General features: G+C 42.2%; 1 protein-coding gene across 1 annotated transcript; it reads right to left on the reverse strand.

The window, feature by feature from the left end:
• Positions 1 to 5,667: 5,667 nt before the first annotated feature.
• XK (X-linked Kx blood group antigen, Kell and VPS13A binding protein) lies at positions 5,668 to 16,500 on the reverse strand. The gene is made up of 3 exons (XM_081004379.1): positions 16,112 to 16,500; positions 13,216 to 13,478; positions 5,668 to 8,594 (listed from the first exon to the last, which is right to left on the reverse strand). Exons 1-3 carry the CDS (start codon positions 16,354 to 16,356, stop codon positions 7,765 to 7,767), a joined length of 1,338 nt encoding a protein of 445 aa, XP_080860505.1. The 5' UTR covers positions 16,357 to 16,500; the 3' UTR covers positions 5,668 to 7,764.
• Between the last annotated feature and the right edge of the window lie 6 nt (positions 16,501 to 16,506).

Below are 16,506 nucleotides of genomic sequence, written 5' to 3' on the forward strand. Positions count from 1 at the left end.
TGCCTAACTCCTCTGCTGATCTGGAAGTATCAGCTGAGGAGCAGGGTCAGGGGACTCTGTGCCTGCCAGTGTATCTGCTGTGATGTGTCTGTAAGCAAGATATCAGATCTCCACCCCTTTCTGCTTTGAAAAAGACATTAAAAACAAAACAAAACAAAACAACAAAACAAAACAAACCATGGCCTTTAGTGGCTAATTATGACTTTGGCTGAAGGAATGTATTGTAGTCTGGCTCTGAAATATTATAATTATGCTGATCATTATGATTGTATGACTCACACTGTCTTTTAATAGTGCTGTGGAGGAAATGGGTGTATAAAATAGCTTTAATATTATATTGTATTGTGCATGTGTTAACAAATAATATGGAAACCGCTTTGGGGGGCATATTTTGCCTGAGAAGCAGTCTAAAGATCTACTGCACATTATAGTCTGCCTGTAGAAAAGCTGGCACACAGATGCAATTTTGAGATCCCATGTAACACTTGTACAGTGTTCTGTCCTGAGAGTGGAACAGAAACAAAACCTGCAAGAGAGCAAGCATAATAGTTAACAGCATGAGGCAGGAGATGTTACAATTCTCAACTGAGCCATAAACTTACTGCATCCAACAAACCACTATCCTCATTCTTTCCACCCCAGGGTTTATTAGTGAAGAATCTTGCAGCACATTAAAGAGCGAACAAATGTATTATTATTGCATAAGCTCCCACTGACCACAATCTGCTTCATCAGATGCATTATCTGACAATATGATGCTGTTTATTTGATACACTATATAATTGGCCTAAGTACATAGGTGCATTGTATGGATTACAAAGATAATGCATGTGAGGCACACAGGGTAGTATTCAACTAAGTTTTACTCAGAATAGACCCATTGAAATGAACAGAGCTAATTTTGACATGCTCATTAAATCCAGTGGGTCTACTTACTATGAGAAAAAGACAACTGAATACCGGCCACGGAGTGTTAAGGAACAGCACTATAAAACAGTGAAATTAATGTAAGATGCTGATCTAGCAGCTCATTAAATGATTCGCTACCTATCCTCATTTTGCTGCATGGTTCTACTCTGCACTGCCCTCCACTGGTCTACATGGCTCTCTCTCTCTCTCTCTCTCTCTCTCTCTCTCTCTCTCTCAGACAAGAAGACAGTAGAACAGAGACACACACCACAGAGCTGGAAAAAGAAAGCCAGATGGCAGAAACTAAGCTGCCAACTAAAAATATCACTCTCGTTTCAGACAATGCTTGAAATGCTTTCTCGTGTCAATTTAACATTCATTATTATTAGAGCACCTAAAATTGATAGGCACCGTACAACTGTTAGGGGCAACGCATAAGCCCCATAAGCTTGTGGTCTTAAATCCAAAGCCTGCCCATCAAAACATTGTTTTCTACTTCAGTATGGAATAAAATTGAAATCATGAATTTATTAATTTATACTAGATTGGTTGTCAAAAGAGTACTTCTGAAATAAACAGGCTGTGTGCTACTGTTCAGAAGTTAGTTCTAGTAAAATCAATGGAATTTGCTTCAAATAAATATATTTTTAATTTACTGCATTTCCATCCCAGGGAGATTGAGGTGGTCTACATGGTTCTCCTACTTCTTGTTTTATCCTACAACAACCCAGTGAGATAGGTTAGACTGGCCCAAGGCCACCCAGCAAGCTTCATGACTGAATTGGGTTTTAAACTCTCCTCTCCCAGGTCCTAGTCCAACACTCCAACCACTACACCACACTGACTCTTCATTGGAATGCAATGATCAAGTTTGATGTATATCAAAGAACGCGCTTATTTCTTCTTCCCACCTCTTTCCAGCTCTGTCTGAATGGCAGCCACTCCCTCATAGTACAGAGAACAGCATATCATGTGTAACAGTCATAAACCTATTCATCAGAAAGTTCCCCCATCTAACAAATGAGATGTGGTGATTGAAAGTTTTGTGTAAAAAATGGAAAATTCACATTGATTTTGCAACACTTTGATCACATGAAAATGCCTCTCAGAGGGGTATTGCCAAGATTTTAGTTCATTTAGAATTTCCCCGCCTTTTCTTTCTGGTTATGTAAAACCAGAGTTTTCCTGTACCCACAGACAATCATTTCAGACTTGACTCCAGCTCCTCCTACCCTCTGTCTACACTAGGGATAAGGAGAAATAGGATTCAGTTTGCATTCGAAGGCAAATCTACATAATATTCCAAAAGAATATTTGCACTTTCCTGAATTTTGCAATGCAGTTCTCTGGCCAAGTAATGTGTGCAAAAATGCAGGTATTAAAACAGCACAAAACAGTGCATTCCATTTGGGAAAACTGCTTTGCAAAGATGCACATATTGAGCAGAAATGTGTATATTAGAAGAAAGTCACAGTAAAACTCATGAATTTTCATGAGGTCGCTACAAATTTATATAAAAAACTGATGCGAAAATGCAGAGAACTGAACTCCAGAGTGGGAAAATGAGAAACTAAGAAAAACTGAAATTGACAAATTCACTCACCCCTAGTCCACACAGAGAGGTCAGTCTTCACTATCACACCTCCTTGAATCCAGATTATGTTAAAGGAGAATACTGAAGAAAATACACATTTCAGAGGTAAAATGTGTGCCATGTATTTGTGTTTGCATTTAGTAAAAAAAAGTTGAATACAGCCTGACCTAGAAAAGAAGTAGAGTTTTAAGGTAGATCATGCATAAATAAAGTACATGATCAGAAGCAGTCAAGAAGAACAGTTTGACAATTGGTGAGGTTTTGGCAATAGGCTGCATGAGTTTAAGCAAACCCAGCACTGAAATTTACAACGCTGCTGATCAGATGTATATCGTGTAATGTCTTACCATTTCCCCTCTCTCCTGCTCTCCCTACTAATTCATATACAATGTGTCCCCTTTTTGTCTGCTTTTAGAATTTCAAGCACGCCCTGCTACCTCAATAAGACACACAGGAAGAAAGCAGTGAGCCCTCAATCTTTAACCTGGCTGAGTTCCCATAAATGATTTATAAGAAACCAAATGGCTAGAGCGGGGAGGGGGTGGGGAGGAACACAAAAGAAAAGGAAACAGGACCTACAAATTGCAGGAGGAGATTGTAATGTGTTTCCACGCCAGGCATGAAGAAAGAGTGCCATTGGTGAACAGCAAGATAGGGACAGGGGCTGCACACATTTTAAACATGGAACGGAGATTGCTTTCCCCCACTTATTAAAGGCACAAATGCCAACCAAACATATTGGAATATCTGGAGGATCAAGGACAAGTCTGGCAGCCAGATTCTACAGATCATACTTGGGAGGTATGCAAGATTGTGTGTCAGAATTGGGTCTGGACTTCAGTTTGCACAAATGAAGACAATAGTGCCCACTATGCTGAAATATGCAGAAAGGAAACGATACTCGCTGAAGCATACCTGAGAGCTCAAGTTAGCGGGGGTGGGGGTGGGGGGCAAATGAACCGATTAAGGAGACAGAACAACATTCAGGAGATCCTGATGGCAGCTTTATGAGCTCTAACACTGGGACTTATGGGGGAAAGCAGATTTTAAACATTTTGAATAAAGCATATAGTATATTTTTTGTTTCCAGGCTCAGAGCAGAACTCACAGTTGCTATGTGACAGCAACAGTCTATCGGCAGGGAAACCTTATTTGTTTAAAGTTACCTTGGACTTTGCTTTACAAGGTTCTGTTGTTTGTATAACTAAATGTCACATTTAGTTGGAGTTCTGTGCACTGGAGATTATTATACCTGTTCTTGTGATGTTGCTGTAAAGACACTAACCCCCCCCAAAAAACCCCATTAAGATGGTGCAGTGCCTAAATTTGAACTCCTGTAAAGCAATTATTCTTCCATTAATCTTCATTATAGTCATCTGGAAGCTTGAAACTGCATTTTGATTACTGAGGAGTGTGTTTCTCGTTGGCCTTTAGCGCCTTAAATTCAATTTGTTTCTGTCAGCCTAGGAGATTGAGGTATGAGAGGCACAGATGTAACACATAACCTTTGGATTTTTGTTTTTGTAGTGTTAACATTATGAAAAAGCTATATGGAGAAGTCAGGCTTAATATTTACCATCACTCTTCATGATAATGTCACTCCCTGAATAAAGCACTGATTTTTAACTCTTGTGCTTTATAACTTGGAATTTCTATTTATTTATATGATTCTTGAATCCTAAGAGGAGGCCTGTGATACGTTTTAATGGGCAAGTACAAACCACAGTATGCTGGCATGAATATGATGCCAAATGATGGATTGCTGAAAACCAGTTAGTAACCAGTTAATCAGTAGGGGAGGGAAGGACGGAGCACACAAGTCTGAGACTTCATCCAGGCTTGACCTCATAGAACCAACTTATGGTTTGGTATTATGTTCAAATCTTGGTGTCAGATTGAACCAGTAAAAAAAATCTGACCAGTGCAACAGGGAAAACACAAAGCACATTGGCCAAACACATCTTGACATGTATGACTCACCTGTTTGACCCTCAGTACCTCCTATTTGAGAGACTTGAGCATTTCATATGCAACAGTTTTTCTACTTAAGATGATCCAAGCATAGGAAAATCCCCATTTATGAAGCAGACCTAACTGAAATTGAGGTACATAACTTGTATGTATGATACTCTTGCTTACAAATGCTCTTGGTTTCTAATGTGAAGGTAAAATATGTGCTAGCCAGAATTCTTACAAATTTATCTCTTTTACTTTCCCTTCGATTTTAACTATCAGATATTCACTTAAATAGCAGCACAGAGGCATAAAGATTATTTAAGCCTTCTAGCACGGTTAAATATTCTCAGAGATGCGTTCTCAGGTGTTATGTTTGATAAATTAATTTCTTGGCCAAAAATATAATAAAATTGAATTAACTGTGCCACAGTCATATGGTGCTTAAAGTATGCTTCAGATTAGTGCTAAAACAAATCCATAGTAAAATGAGATCTAAGACGAATGTGATAAGCACTAGAAATCTCTAAACCCATTGCTTCCCAGCCAATCCTTGTTCCTTTCTCCTTCTCCAACTGACAAAATTCATTGCCAATTTGCTACCAAGGACTGAATACTGCTGTATAAAGCCCTAAACAACTTGGGGGGGCCCAAATATCTGAAGGAGCACCTCCTCCTCCATCACCCTGCCTAGGGAGAACCAGAGGGGATAGCTGGTAGTGCCGCCACCCTCTGTGATTGGCTGGGCAGCAGAGCATGAGACAGCCTTCTTTGTGATGGTCCCCCAAGTAGAAGAATACATGCTCTCCAAGGTGTATCTTGTGCCATCATTGTATGCCTTTCAACTATTGGTCAAGGCACATTCCATTACTCAGGCCTTTTGGTTTAGTGGATATATTCCCTACTGCATTGCTGTTCTGTGCTGCTGTTTTGATATTGGTTAGTTTACTGGTTTTCTGGCTTTGCGCTTGTTTTAATTGTGACATTTTTGTAACCCACTCTAGGATAATTTACAACGGGCAGGCTATAAGGCCAGTATAGGAATACTTGTATAAATAAATAAAATAAGGAAGTGAAAATAATAAATAAAATCACCAACAGCTCAACTAACTTCTCCTACTGACTATAACATTCTGCGTTCCAAGTGATGCGCTGCCCTCCACTCCCAACTCAAAACTCAAAGAAGGTAAATTACAAACACCCATACAGCATTTTCTCTTTAGAGACTAATTATTTTATTCTGGGAACAAATCAGCTTTCCAGATATAAAACAATAACCACCAGGTGTTATTTCTTTTTCTTTTTTAAAAATAAGAATATCAAGGAGGGGGAGTTTGCTACATGTGCACAGATAAGGTGACCGTATTATATTTTGTATAAAAAGATAAAGATACACATTTGTCATGCTAATTCACGCTAAAACTTGCCCCCTGATCCTGCTGTTACATGGCTGCACTGTTCAAACACACTTAATTCATTTTATAAAATTTATATACTGCTCGGTTGTAGAACTGGGCAAAAGCCAGCACTTTTTTATGTGTGTTTCAATAAAAACCAGAAGCAAGAAACGATGACTCTACGTTGCACCAGCTAATTGCACCATGGATTTCAGCTACCATGGTGCCAACTATTGTCGGCACTGCGGTGGCAAAGGTCATTTTAAATATTATTTAAACATTTCTATAGAACTGGTTCGGTGTATTAAGTTGCTTTACAATTCTTACTTCATTTATCCTCACAGTAACCTTGTGGGGTAAGTAGAGTGTTGATCTTGGGAGTCGGACTGATCCTGGCCAGCACTGATGTGGCCTTGGAAAAGATACTCTTGACCAGTCAAAATTATTGGGAGGTTAAGACTTCAGTTCTCTCTTGGGAGTACACTTTCCTGGGAATAAGCCTCATTGAACAAAGTAAGACTTACTTCCAAGTAAACATGCATAGGACCAGCCCGCAAATCATCACTTTGAGAAATTTAGAAGAAAGGCAAGATGCAAACCCAGTAAACAGTCAAATATAATTATTTGTTCAAAACCCGCCCAATGGTTTTTGCAGCTCACTGGCTTTTGGATCAGGTCCTCCTATGCTCAACGTCGAAATCCACTCTGCCAACCTGGCCACTGTTTTGGAGACCTAATCACTTTAATGTAATAATTCTAGTGAATAGCCCCCCCCCCCCCCATTTTCAGTAATATCAGTAGGTTTGACTTAATGGAAACATTTGGAAATATTCATGTAAAAGAGTGGATATCAACTGCAAGACATTGCTAAAATTTTCATTGACTAAATGCTTCCTTAACTACTGCTACATTCACCAAAGCTTTCTTAGCATCATACAAAGCAGAAATGTAATTGACCAAGACAATCAGAATCCAACAACAGAAGCAAACCTAAAAACCAAGTGTTTAAGCTATTTGGAGAGAATCAACACTTGTGGCACTTTGAAGGAAAAATTGACAGGACGGGGCCAAGGCCTGAATCAACAGCAAGTTATTTTATCACTTTCCATTATGGATTCAGAAGCTCCCAGTTCCAATGCACGCAGTCAGGATGAGATCATGTCATACGTAACCCAGATAAATTCGGCACTCAGTGGCAGGTGAAGGAGCCCAGTTTGTATAAAGCTTTAAAGCACATTGTTAACCTGTGAGGTTTTGAACGCTCCTTTTCACTGATCAATTTCGGTCCTTGCATGAAATAAGAAGTTCCTTGAGTCAGCCACTTTGTCATTGCCTTGCCTTTTGTTTCATGGCTTGCAGAGGTCCACCCGGACAAAGGTTACAAATCCCTGATCTAAAGTCAAGGTGCAGTGAAGCATCCCATCCATAAGGGGGTGCTGTCTGTTTCCAACAGTTAAAATCCCAATTATCTTCACACACTGAACTATCATACCAGCACTGCAATGCTAGGACTTAAATGTGCCTCCTGCCATGGCGGTCAGAGGGATAATCAGAGTGCATCCTTCTTTCTAAACCACCCAAACCAGGGGTGGCAACCTGAGGCCCCAATATGTGGCCCTCCAGGCCTCCCCAATCTACACCCCCCACCCAAGTCACACCCACCTTGAATGTTTTTGCTTGGCAGGAATGTGCCCTTGAACTCTGATTATGCCTCTTGCTTGCCTGGATTTAGGAAGGAGAGAGGAGTATGTGAAGAAACTAGCCTTCTGTACAAAGGAAAAATTTACATTTGCTGCTCCGCCCACTTTTTCCTCTAGACCCGCCCACCATTGGGATGTTTCCCAGAAAGGTTTCCAGACCCAGGGGCTAAAATAAGCATGTCTTGAGAGTGGTGGCTCCTTGACAGCAGTTCTAGGCATTGGACGAAACACTTTGGTGGGCATTTCCATTATAGGATTCATTTGCCTTGCAGCTGTCCTGGGCATCGTCAACAGTATCGTCTGGGGTCTTCAAGTCTGCCTTTTCCCCAGAGTTGCTGGATGCAAGAGGTTTGCATACATAGCAAAACAACTTGAAACACAGTGCCAATCCTTCTGAAATATTGGAGGAGAAAAGTTTTTTGCACGGGTGGCAAAACTGGTAGAAGACGAGCATAAAAAGAACAGCTATACAATAGCCAATCAGCAACTGTAAGACCAGCAAAGGCGCACATACATACGTGTAAACATCAGTCTTGTACATATACCACATCAGCAAGAGAAAAGCATTCTCAAGGAACCTCACAATGTAATATAAAGCCAGCCTGTACCAGTTTTGGGATTTGTCAATTAAGTCGGAATCATTCAACTTCAGCTGCACAGCTGACCAGCAAAACATATTAATACCGGCATACAGGAAAGTGAGAAGGCACAAGACAATGGCAGTGCCCACTTTGCTCAAAGCCTTCTCTATATTTTCCGGCAAAGTGCACTTACTTTGCCAGAAGAGAATCCACGGGTGAAAGAAAAAAGCAAAGAAATTCACTAGCACCACAGGGAGGATCCAGATTTGAAGGACAGAGCTGAAGAGGACCAGGACTATCACCCTAGTGGCAATCTCAAAGCTTCTCCAGAGGAAGATGCAGAGGTAGGCAGCAGGCTTCACGCTGATGTCGTAATCGTCATACTTAATCTTAATGGCCAGGATGTTGCATCGCAGTGCTCCATAGACGATTGACAGGAGAGAAAGGACCATGAAGATGCCTGAGGAAAGAGAAGGCAATCAACATTTCTGAAAGCAGCCAGAGAACATTGTATGGCAGGAACATGCTTTCATTGGAAGTGGCTGACTCAAGTGGCCTAAACTGATGCAGCTTATAGTATCTTCTTAAGCACTATCCCAGTACGGTACACACTTTTCCTAGTCCATGTGCCTAAACCATGTAGAAACACTGAGAAATGAACTGGGGCCCTCAAATGCATGCATGCTCCTTGGACCTGTGCTAAAGGCTTTCCTTGAACTATTATGTTCACACCGTGAGCATGGCAGCTCCAGGACAATATTTTAGCATGTTGGGCCTTGAGAGAAACTCCAGCATTCTCATCAGCATCAGGTACAAACCACAAAGCTATTCAAGTCTCAGCAGCTGTACTGAATTTGCTGCAAGAGCAAACTCAAGGCTTTCAGTCACTGAGCTTTAAGTGTGCAAAGTGCTAACTAGCAGCATTTCATTATTCCTCATTCAATAATACTGTGTTATTCCTGTTTTGCCCACTTGGGGGAGGGGCCACAGCTAAAAAAGAAAAGATAGCAACTTCCTAATTCTGTAGTTGAGATAGGCGTTGAGCCAGGACCTTCTGGGATGCTTCTCATCTTAACAAACAGAGGGTGACTGCCTTAATTCAGTTCCCTTTCCACAGGCACAAATGTAAACACTTCAATGAGTAATACAGGCTTCCTCAACCTTGGCCCTCCAGATGTTTTGAGACTACAATTCCCATCATCCCTGACCACTGGTCCTGCTAGCTAGGGATCATGGGAGTTGTAAGCAAAAACATCTGGAGGGCCGAGGTTGAGGAAGCCTGGAGTACTACATGCCAGTTGGCTTCCTGGGATTCAAACTGTGGGCAACACTCAGATGCCCAATTCCCTTAGGGTTTTATTTTAAATTCAGGCAGGGTGTTGCAATCAAGAGGGGTGTCTCTGCCACATCCTCTGGTTCTCCACATCTTAATTACATCTTTGAGGTGCTTTGCACTGAATGGGCAAACAGGGTGGCAGGGAGAGAGATGAATGACACAATACTAACCATCACAGTGTTTGGGGTGCCTCTGTGTGGGTAGAGCTTTGAATGATGACCCATACTCATGAAATCTGTTACCAAGCTTTGCAAGTTCAATACAATCTAATATAGTGTTCCACATACACTGTAGTCTTGAATCTACTCTCTTTGGATTATCCTGTTGCAATGTGAATGAAATTAGATCAACATGTTGAGTCTAGCCATTCATATCTAATGCTTGCTTTCTCCTAAAATATGGGTCCTTGACTTGTTATGGGAAAAATGTGCAAGTGCTTTCACAGAATAACAAGACCTTACAAGAATGTATTTCATTTGTCATTCAGGTGCTCCAAATATATCTACATACAGCAATTATCTTTCAGTGGAGTGAAGAACGTGGATATTATTTTGATGAAGTCTTAATGCTTGGATTTTGTGTTGTTTTTTTAATTGTTGCTTTGCAGGTATTTGGGTTTTTGTTGTTTTTGAAAGTCACACATTTGAAGGTCATTTTTTAAAAATACAAGTACTGGATTTCTTTTGCCACTCAAACTGGTTTTTCAATGTATTTTTAAACCAATACTGGACTTGTTCCAGACCATTCATTTCAGCCATATCCTGCCAGAAACTGCTTTGTTACCTTCCCATAGCTATGTCAGGTGGAGATTATTTCAGATTACAACTCCCATTATTACTCAAACCATACATCAAAGGAGCAACCAAGCAAGGCAGCAGCACAGGGCGGTCACTTGGTTGGGGCGGCGTCAGGGACTGTGCCAAGGCTTTGCAGTCAGGGTGATCGGAGACGCACTAGAACAGCCTGAGGGCCACACCTGGAAGTGGAATTGTATGGCGAGTTGCAAATCCTCAAGAAGCAAACTATACCATCATAATGACGCATTACAATAACAAAACCAAACATGCCTCCTTTTTAAGGTACGGGAGGGGAGTGAAACTCGGCCCCTCCACCTGCCACCAAAGCTGCAGGAATAGGCAAATCACTCCTTCTGTCCGCCTCACACCCCTAGCCAAGGCTCAGACAGGAAGCGGGGGCTTACAGCACCCCATTCCTCAGCCTCTTTCCAGCAAATCCTCTACCAGTGGCTGGGAGAGAAAGAGGAGATGCTGCTTTCTCCTCAGCCTGCCGCTCTGGCAAGGGCCACAGAAGGGAGGGTTCCCGTGCCCTCAGCGGCTCTTCCGTTGAGGGAGTCTTGGCAGGTGCAGGTTCCCGCCCTTGTCCCATTGCTGCAGCCCTGTGACAGCCTCTCCACCATGGAGGCCGGTCAACCTGACTGACTTGCACAAAGGAATCCTGAATTTCTGCACGTCCTGCTAAGTTACCTTCTTTTGACTGTGTCAATGAAAATTTCACACTTTGCTCCATACTTGCTAAAGACTGGCAACTGACCACACACTCAAAACTAAATGGAACAAATGAAATAAATTATGAGTATAGCAGAAGAGCCAAATTATCAGAAGAGGCGCAATTCTGAAGCCCTTCTGAATTTAGGACCTTAAATTCATAACCTTAAAAAATAATTTGTGTGTGTGTGATGAGAGATTTAGGAGGGCGGCAAGATTTAACTTCCCTCTCTCTCTCTCTATATATATACAATAAACAGTATGATTAAAACAAACATAAAACAGTAGTATAAAATCATATTAAAACAGGAATTCTGTAGATTTAAACAAATAAAAACAGGGTCTCACGGGGTCACAGAGGGAACTCAGGACTCAGCAATCTTTTTCTATTATTTTGTTTCTGTTTTGACTAATTATTTGTGCTTTTATCTTGTATTTTTATCTTGTGAACCACCTTGAAGGATGGTACATAAATCTAATAGATAAAATTAAATAATAAAATAATGCCAGCATCCTAGAGCATCCAATTGTCTGCGGTCATCAGGATTTTTGGTTTATTAATCTTTCAGGGCCACATTCACTGCTATTTCAATGTACTCCTGAAACTTGTTTAACTTTAAAGAAATTAATCTCTGGACATGAGTCTGAAAGTGCTAAAGTTAATTTCAGACCTCTAATAGGATTTCCTATACATATACTCTTGTAACTCTGGGTGTCTTCAAGCTGCTCCTTTGAATTAATTTTCACATAGAATGTGTCGCAAGAAGTTGTCTCTATATCCAGATTCCCCAATGTAGATCTGGAACAGTTTACTATATTATATGTATTTCTGATGCGAGACAAAATTACGCTCTTTGCTTGTTTGCAACATCAGCATTCTTAGTGACTCCTCCCCAAGCATCCCTGCAAGCAAATATTTTAAACATAGTTTTAAAAATCAAGTAGCCAGCTGTCTGTGTCCATAGAAGTTTGTTAACGTTTGAAAAAGGCTAAGACAGGGGTTGGCAACCTAAGGCCCATGGGCCACAAGCAGCCCACGGGGGTCATTTAAACGGCCCATGAGCCACCCCCAAACCGAGCCACCCGCTCAACAAGTGTCCCCCCCCCAGCACGGGGACTCACTTCCATGACACTGAAAATTGTATCTGCACGGACGCAGATGCCGGAAATCATGGGTGTGTGTGCAGTCCGGCCCACGGAGAGATCTCCTCTGGAGTGAACTGGCCTAGGTGAGGTAAACCTTGCCTACCCCTGGGCTAAGTGTGGTGTAGTGGTTAAGAGCGGTGGACTCATAATCTGGTGAACCAGGTTTGATTCCTCGCTCCTCCACATGTAGCTGCTGGGTGACCTTGGGTTAGTCACACTTCTCTGAAGTCTCTCAGCCCCACTCACCTCACAGAGTGTTTGTTGTGGGGGAGGAAGGGAAAGGAGAATGTTAGCCACTTTGAGACTCCTTTGGGTAGTGATAAAGCGGGATATCAAAGCCAAACTCTTCCTCTTCTTCTTCTAAGATGTCCTGTTAGTATGCTCCAAGCAGCTAAGATTAGGGATGAGATATTACAGAGTGGGGAGTCTTGGTCTCATTGTTTCTACTTTTATGAATTAAGCACTGGAGGGGATGCATCCCTAGGGATGGGGAACCTGTTATCTCCGGGTGTTGCTGGACCACAGTTCCCTCATCTCTGACCTTTGCCCATGCTGGCTGGGGCTGACAGAAGTTGGGAGTTCTCTTCTCCCTGCTATAATTCGTAGAAGGGCTTTCCGCTTCTTATAACCTAGTCTGTAACTCTTAGTAGAGAAACAGTCTGCTTAATTTATTTGCTATATTTATGTAAAGCTACTCAATAACATTTTTCTCTGGTTGGCTTTCAGCACAAAAATGACAGTAGTACAATCAAAAACGTAATAGCCTACATTAAATAACAAATTGCATCCTAAAGATTTCTGGCGCACACATTTCCAACAAGGAGTAGAGTAAAAGCAAATAAATATATATTTACAGCACATACACAGAGATTCAGAACGCTAAAAGCACAGGTTTTCAAAAGGGCTGGGGGAATTTTAATAACTCTTCACCTGGTGCCAAAACAACCATAAAGTAGGTCATTAACCATTTCCACCTGCATCTGGTTTCCTAAATAGCACATTAAGTGAGAGGATATAGCTATTACTTACCCATAATCCCTATCTCTAAACACTCACCAAAATGGAATACTGAAAAATGTACCAATTATACATACTTCTGGCTGCCGTCATCTCCTGCTGGAGGACACATATGTACAGCTGAAGCGTCAGCTGCGGTGCAGAGCCTAGGAAAGCTTGGATCACCGATGCCCGACTAAATGCAGATCTGTGTGTAAACAGCTTGCCCTCAGCTTGGCCCACTTCCTTCTCAACTTCTTCCGAATGTCCATCTTTTGGCATCTGCCTCTTCTTGGTGATGCTGACATAAGGCTCCTCTATTCTGCCTGCATGAAAGTAAATATAGAAAACCTCCACGCACCTGTGGGGCGAAATGGACAAGAGTAGATGTTGCTTTAACATAACTTTTCTGAAGTTCACAATTGCTTTTAAGTAGGATGTCCGATTAGAAAGAAGTTAAGGTGGGCATGAGAAACACCCCTTTAGCCCATTCTTAAGATTTGAAAATCATGGGTGGAACTCAACCACCATGCCTCACCAGCAAGCACAAGGATGTCCACTTGCAAAGAGAGAAGAGGGGAAGAGCATTCCATTACGCAGGTAGAGATCCTTTTGCTGATGGAATATTTGTGTTGCACTAAGCTCTTCACAACTCCACATAATCACATAATCATATGGAGAACACATTCTTGACAGGTCCCTGCCCAAATTGTTCTTGAGAACATTTAAGGAATGACATTCTGCAGCCTGCTTAGGAAGTTAATATGTATTATTGTTGTATAATAACATTTCAATCATTATTATTGTGCATCAGAAACACATAGTATAATAGTGTATAAATAAGATGTGTAAACTTGATGGCTAATTCACTTAACTGGCTTTCCCTATGTCAAGAGTTCCGACAATCACCATGGCCAGTTGAGAAACCATGGAATGATTCCTCTGATGCAGGACTCCTAAATGCTTCCAGTTCAGGCTCCTTATGTGCAGCTGTGTATATGGACTTACTCTCTGAAGTTACTTTATTGAAACATGGTAACTTTTAGGTCAACAGCAGAATACCTTGGAAGACTGAAATGTTTTTCCAGAGCTTAATATTTATTAATTAACATTGCATTTATACCCCACCTTTTATTTAGAAAGCAAGGAGGGGATTGCTGGCAGGTGATGGCATACATCCAATAATATTAGAAAAGTTTTGGATAACAGTATTAGGCCCTGTAAAACATTGCTATGTTATCCCTCCCTCTGCTTTACCCCCAATTTGGTGTTTGATTTGCATGTACAATTTGGCTTCAGGAACAAACTGATAAGAAACTTAATACTGCTCATGCTTCTTTGCTTGAAGGGATAACTGCCCAATAGTTAATGATTTATCAAATTTATTTATTTCTGTTAAAGTGCATAACCTGCCTTTCTAGGCAAAAAAAATCCATTCTGGGTGGCTTACAATGTCGTCAAAGTTGAGATATGATATATTCAGAGAGCAATAAAGAGTAACAAAAGCAATAAAGGGTAACAAAAGTTTAAGTCTTAAGGCACCTTAAAGACTAAGACATTTTTATTACGCCATGAGCTTTTCTCTCTTTTTTTGCTGCAACCGACCATCACAGTTACCTCCCTGAAATTAAAAACAGCAGAAACAGAAAGGAAACCGATAGAATAATTTGTTAGGAAAATACTTGCTGAAACAATACATGCTGAAGCAACACAATTTACCTCTGGGTGGTGAAAGAGAGAGAGAGAGAGAGAGAGAGAGAGAGAGAGAGACTTGAAAATGGCAAATTGCTTCCAGGATGATGACGTGTGTGGGTGGATATTTTAAAAAAAAATAATAAAATCAAAGCAGTTTGATTTTGGCATTATTACGTTATTATTATGTTAACAAAAAACAAGGTGCCTGAAGAGGAGGTTATAAATATTTTTAGTAGATAAAAATAGGTTTGACAGTTTCTTCTGCTTCAATTTTCAAAGAGCAACTGTGTGTGGTCCACAAGAAACTCAGCCTCCTTCCTCTTTATTTAGTCTTACTCACAAGCTGAAATATTTTCACTCAACCCAAAAGGTAGAGTTACAGATAGGTAGCCGTGTTGGTCTGCCATAGTCAAAATAAAAAAATCCTTCCAGTAGCACCTTTAAGACCAACTAAGTTAGTTCTTGGTATGAGCTTTCGTGTGCAAGCACACTTCTTCAGATACACACTTCTGAAGAAGTGTGCTTGCACACGAAAGCTCATACCAAGAACTAACTTAGTTGGTCTTAAAGGTGCTACTGGAAGGATTTTTTTATCCCAAAAGGTAGAGACTACTCAAGATGTGTGAACCTGTTATATTCTCAAGTCCAGCTCTCTCACCACTGCCTCCCTTATTCCAATACAGCTTTCTAGAAGCACACTCTACAGATGGGCGTGCCTGTGACCAAACGCAGGCATGCTTCTCTGCCAGTTATTGCTCACAGGCAAAACCGGAGCAGGCAGCTGTGCAGATAGGAAGCATCACAGACCCTTAACCGCACACAGTACAGATCCATTAACATGCATGGGGAGGGAGGGAGATTTCCAAGCATATAAAAGGAGACCACGTCCTGATGGATGCAGCAAACAGCTTTACACACACAAAACCCCAACACCTTTATTTCACTATAAACAAAACGGTCCATTATCTTGCACATCTGACCCAACAGAGAGCCCTTGCGCTATTTTAATGGTCACAATTCCCTATCCAGATCTCTTGGCATAGAATCCACCATTGAAGCGATCAGCTTTTTAAGAATAACAATAAGGCTGGAACTGGTCCCCAATTCAGAGACTCGAGTGCGTGTCCAGCATTCTGAGATGTATGACAGCCATTGTGGGGCGTTGCTCTTCCAGCGCAACTGGGGCGGCCACCCCCTCCCCTGACCCCCTTTCCGCCCCCGGCCAGCCCTCCCCGCTTGGGCGGTCCTTCTCCTGCAGGAGCACCTGCGGGGATCGGGGCCCCCGCCCCCCCCACCTACCTGACGATGGGTCCCAGCTGCAGGATGTGCAGGAGCAGCACGAGCGGCCTGTCCTTGCTGAGGTCTCGGTGGATGAAGACGAGGCTGAACTGGACGAGCACGCAGGGCAGCAGCGCGAAGAGCAGCGTCAGCGACTGCCAGATGCGGTCGCCCGCCGAGCGGTAGGTGCTGCTCAGGTACAGCGCCAGCGCCGTCTCGGCCACGAAGAGGAAGAGCGACACCAGCACCGAGCCCGGGAATTTCATCGCCGCCGGCGGGGAAGCCAGCCGGGCAGCGGCTCAGTCAGCGGGCAGCAGCAGGGCAGGGCTGGCCACGCGCGGAGCTCCGCAGCCGAGGCCGCCAGCTGCCCATCTCCCGGAGCCCAGCGAGGAGCCAAGCTGCCAGCGGCGGGAGAC

This window comes from Podarcis pityusensis (genome assembly GCF_964106645.2).
Source record: "Podarcis pityusensis genome assembly, chromosome: 4".
In the NCBI taxonomy this organism is placed as follows: Eukaryota; Metazoa; Chordata; class Lepidosauria; order Squamata; family Lacertidae; genus Podarcis; species Podarcis pityusensis.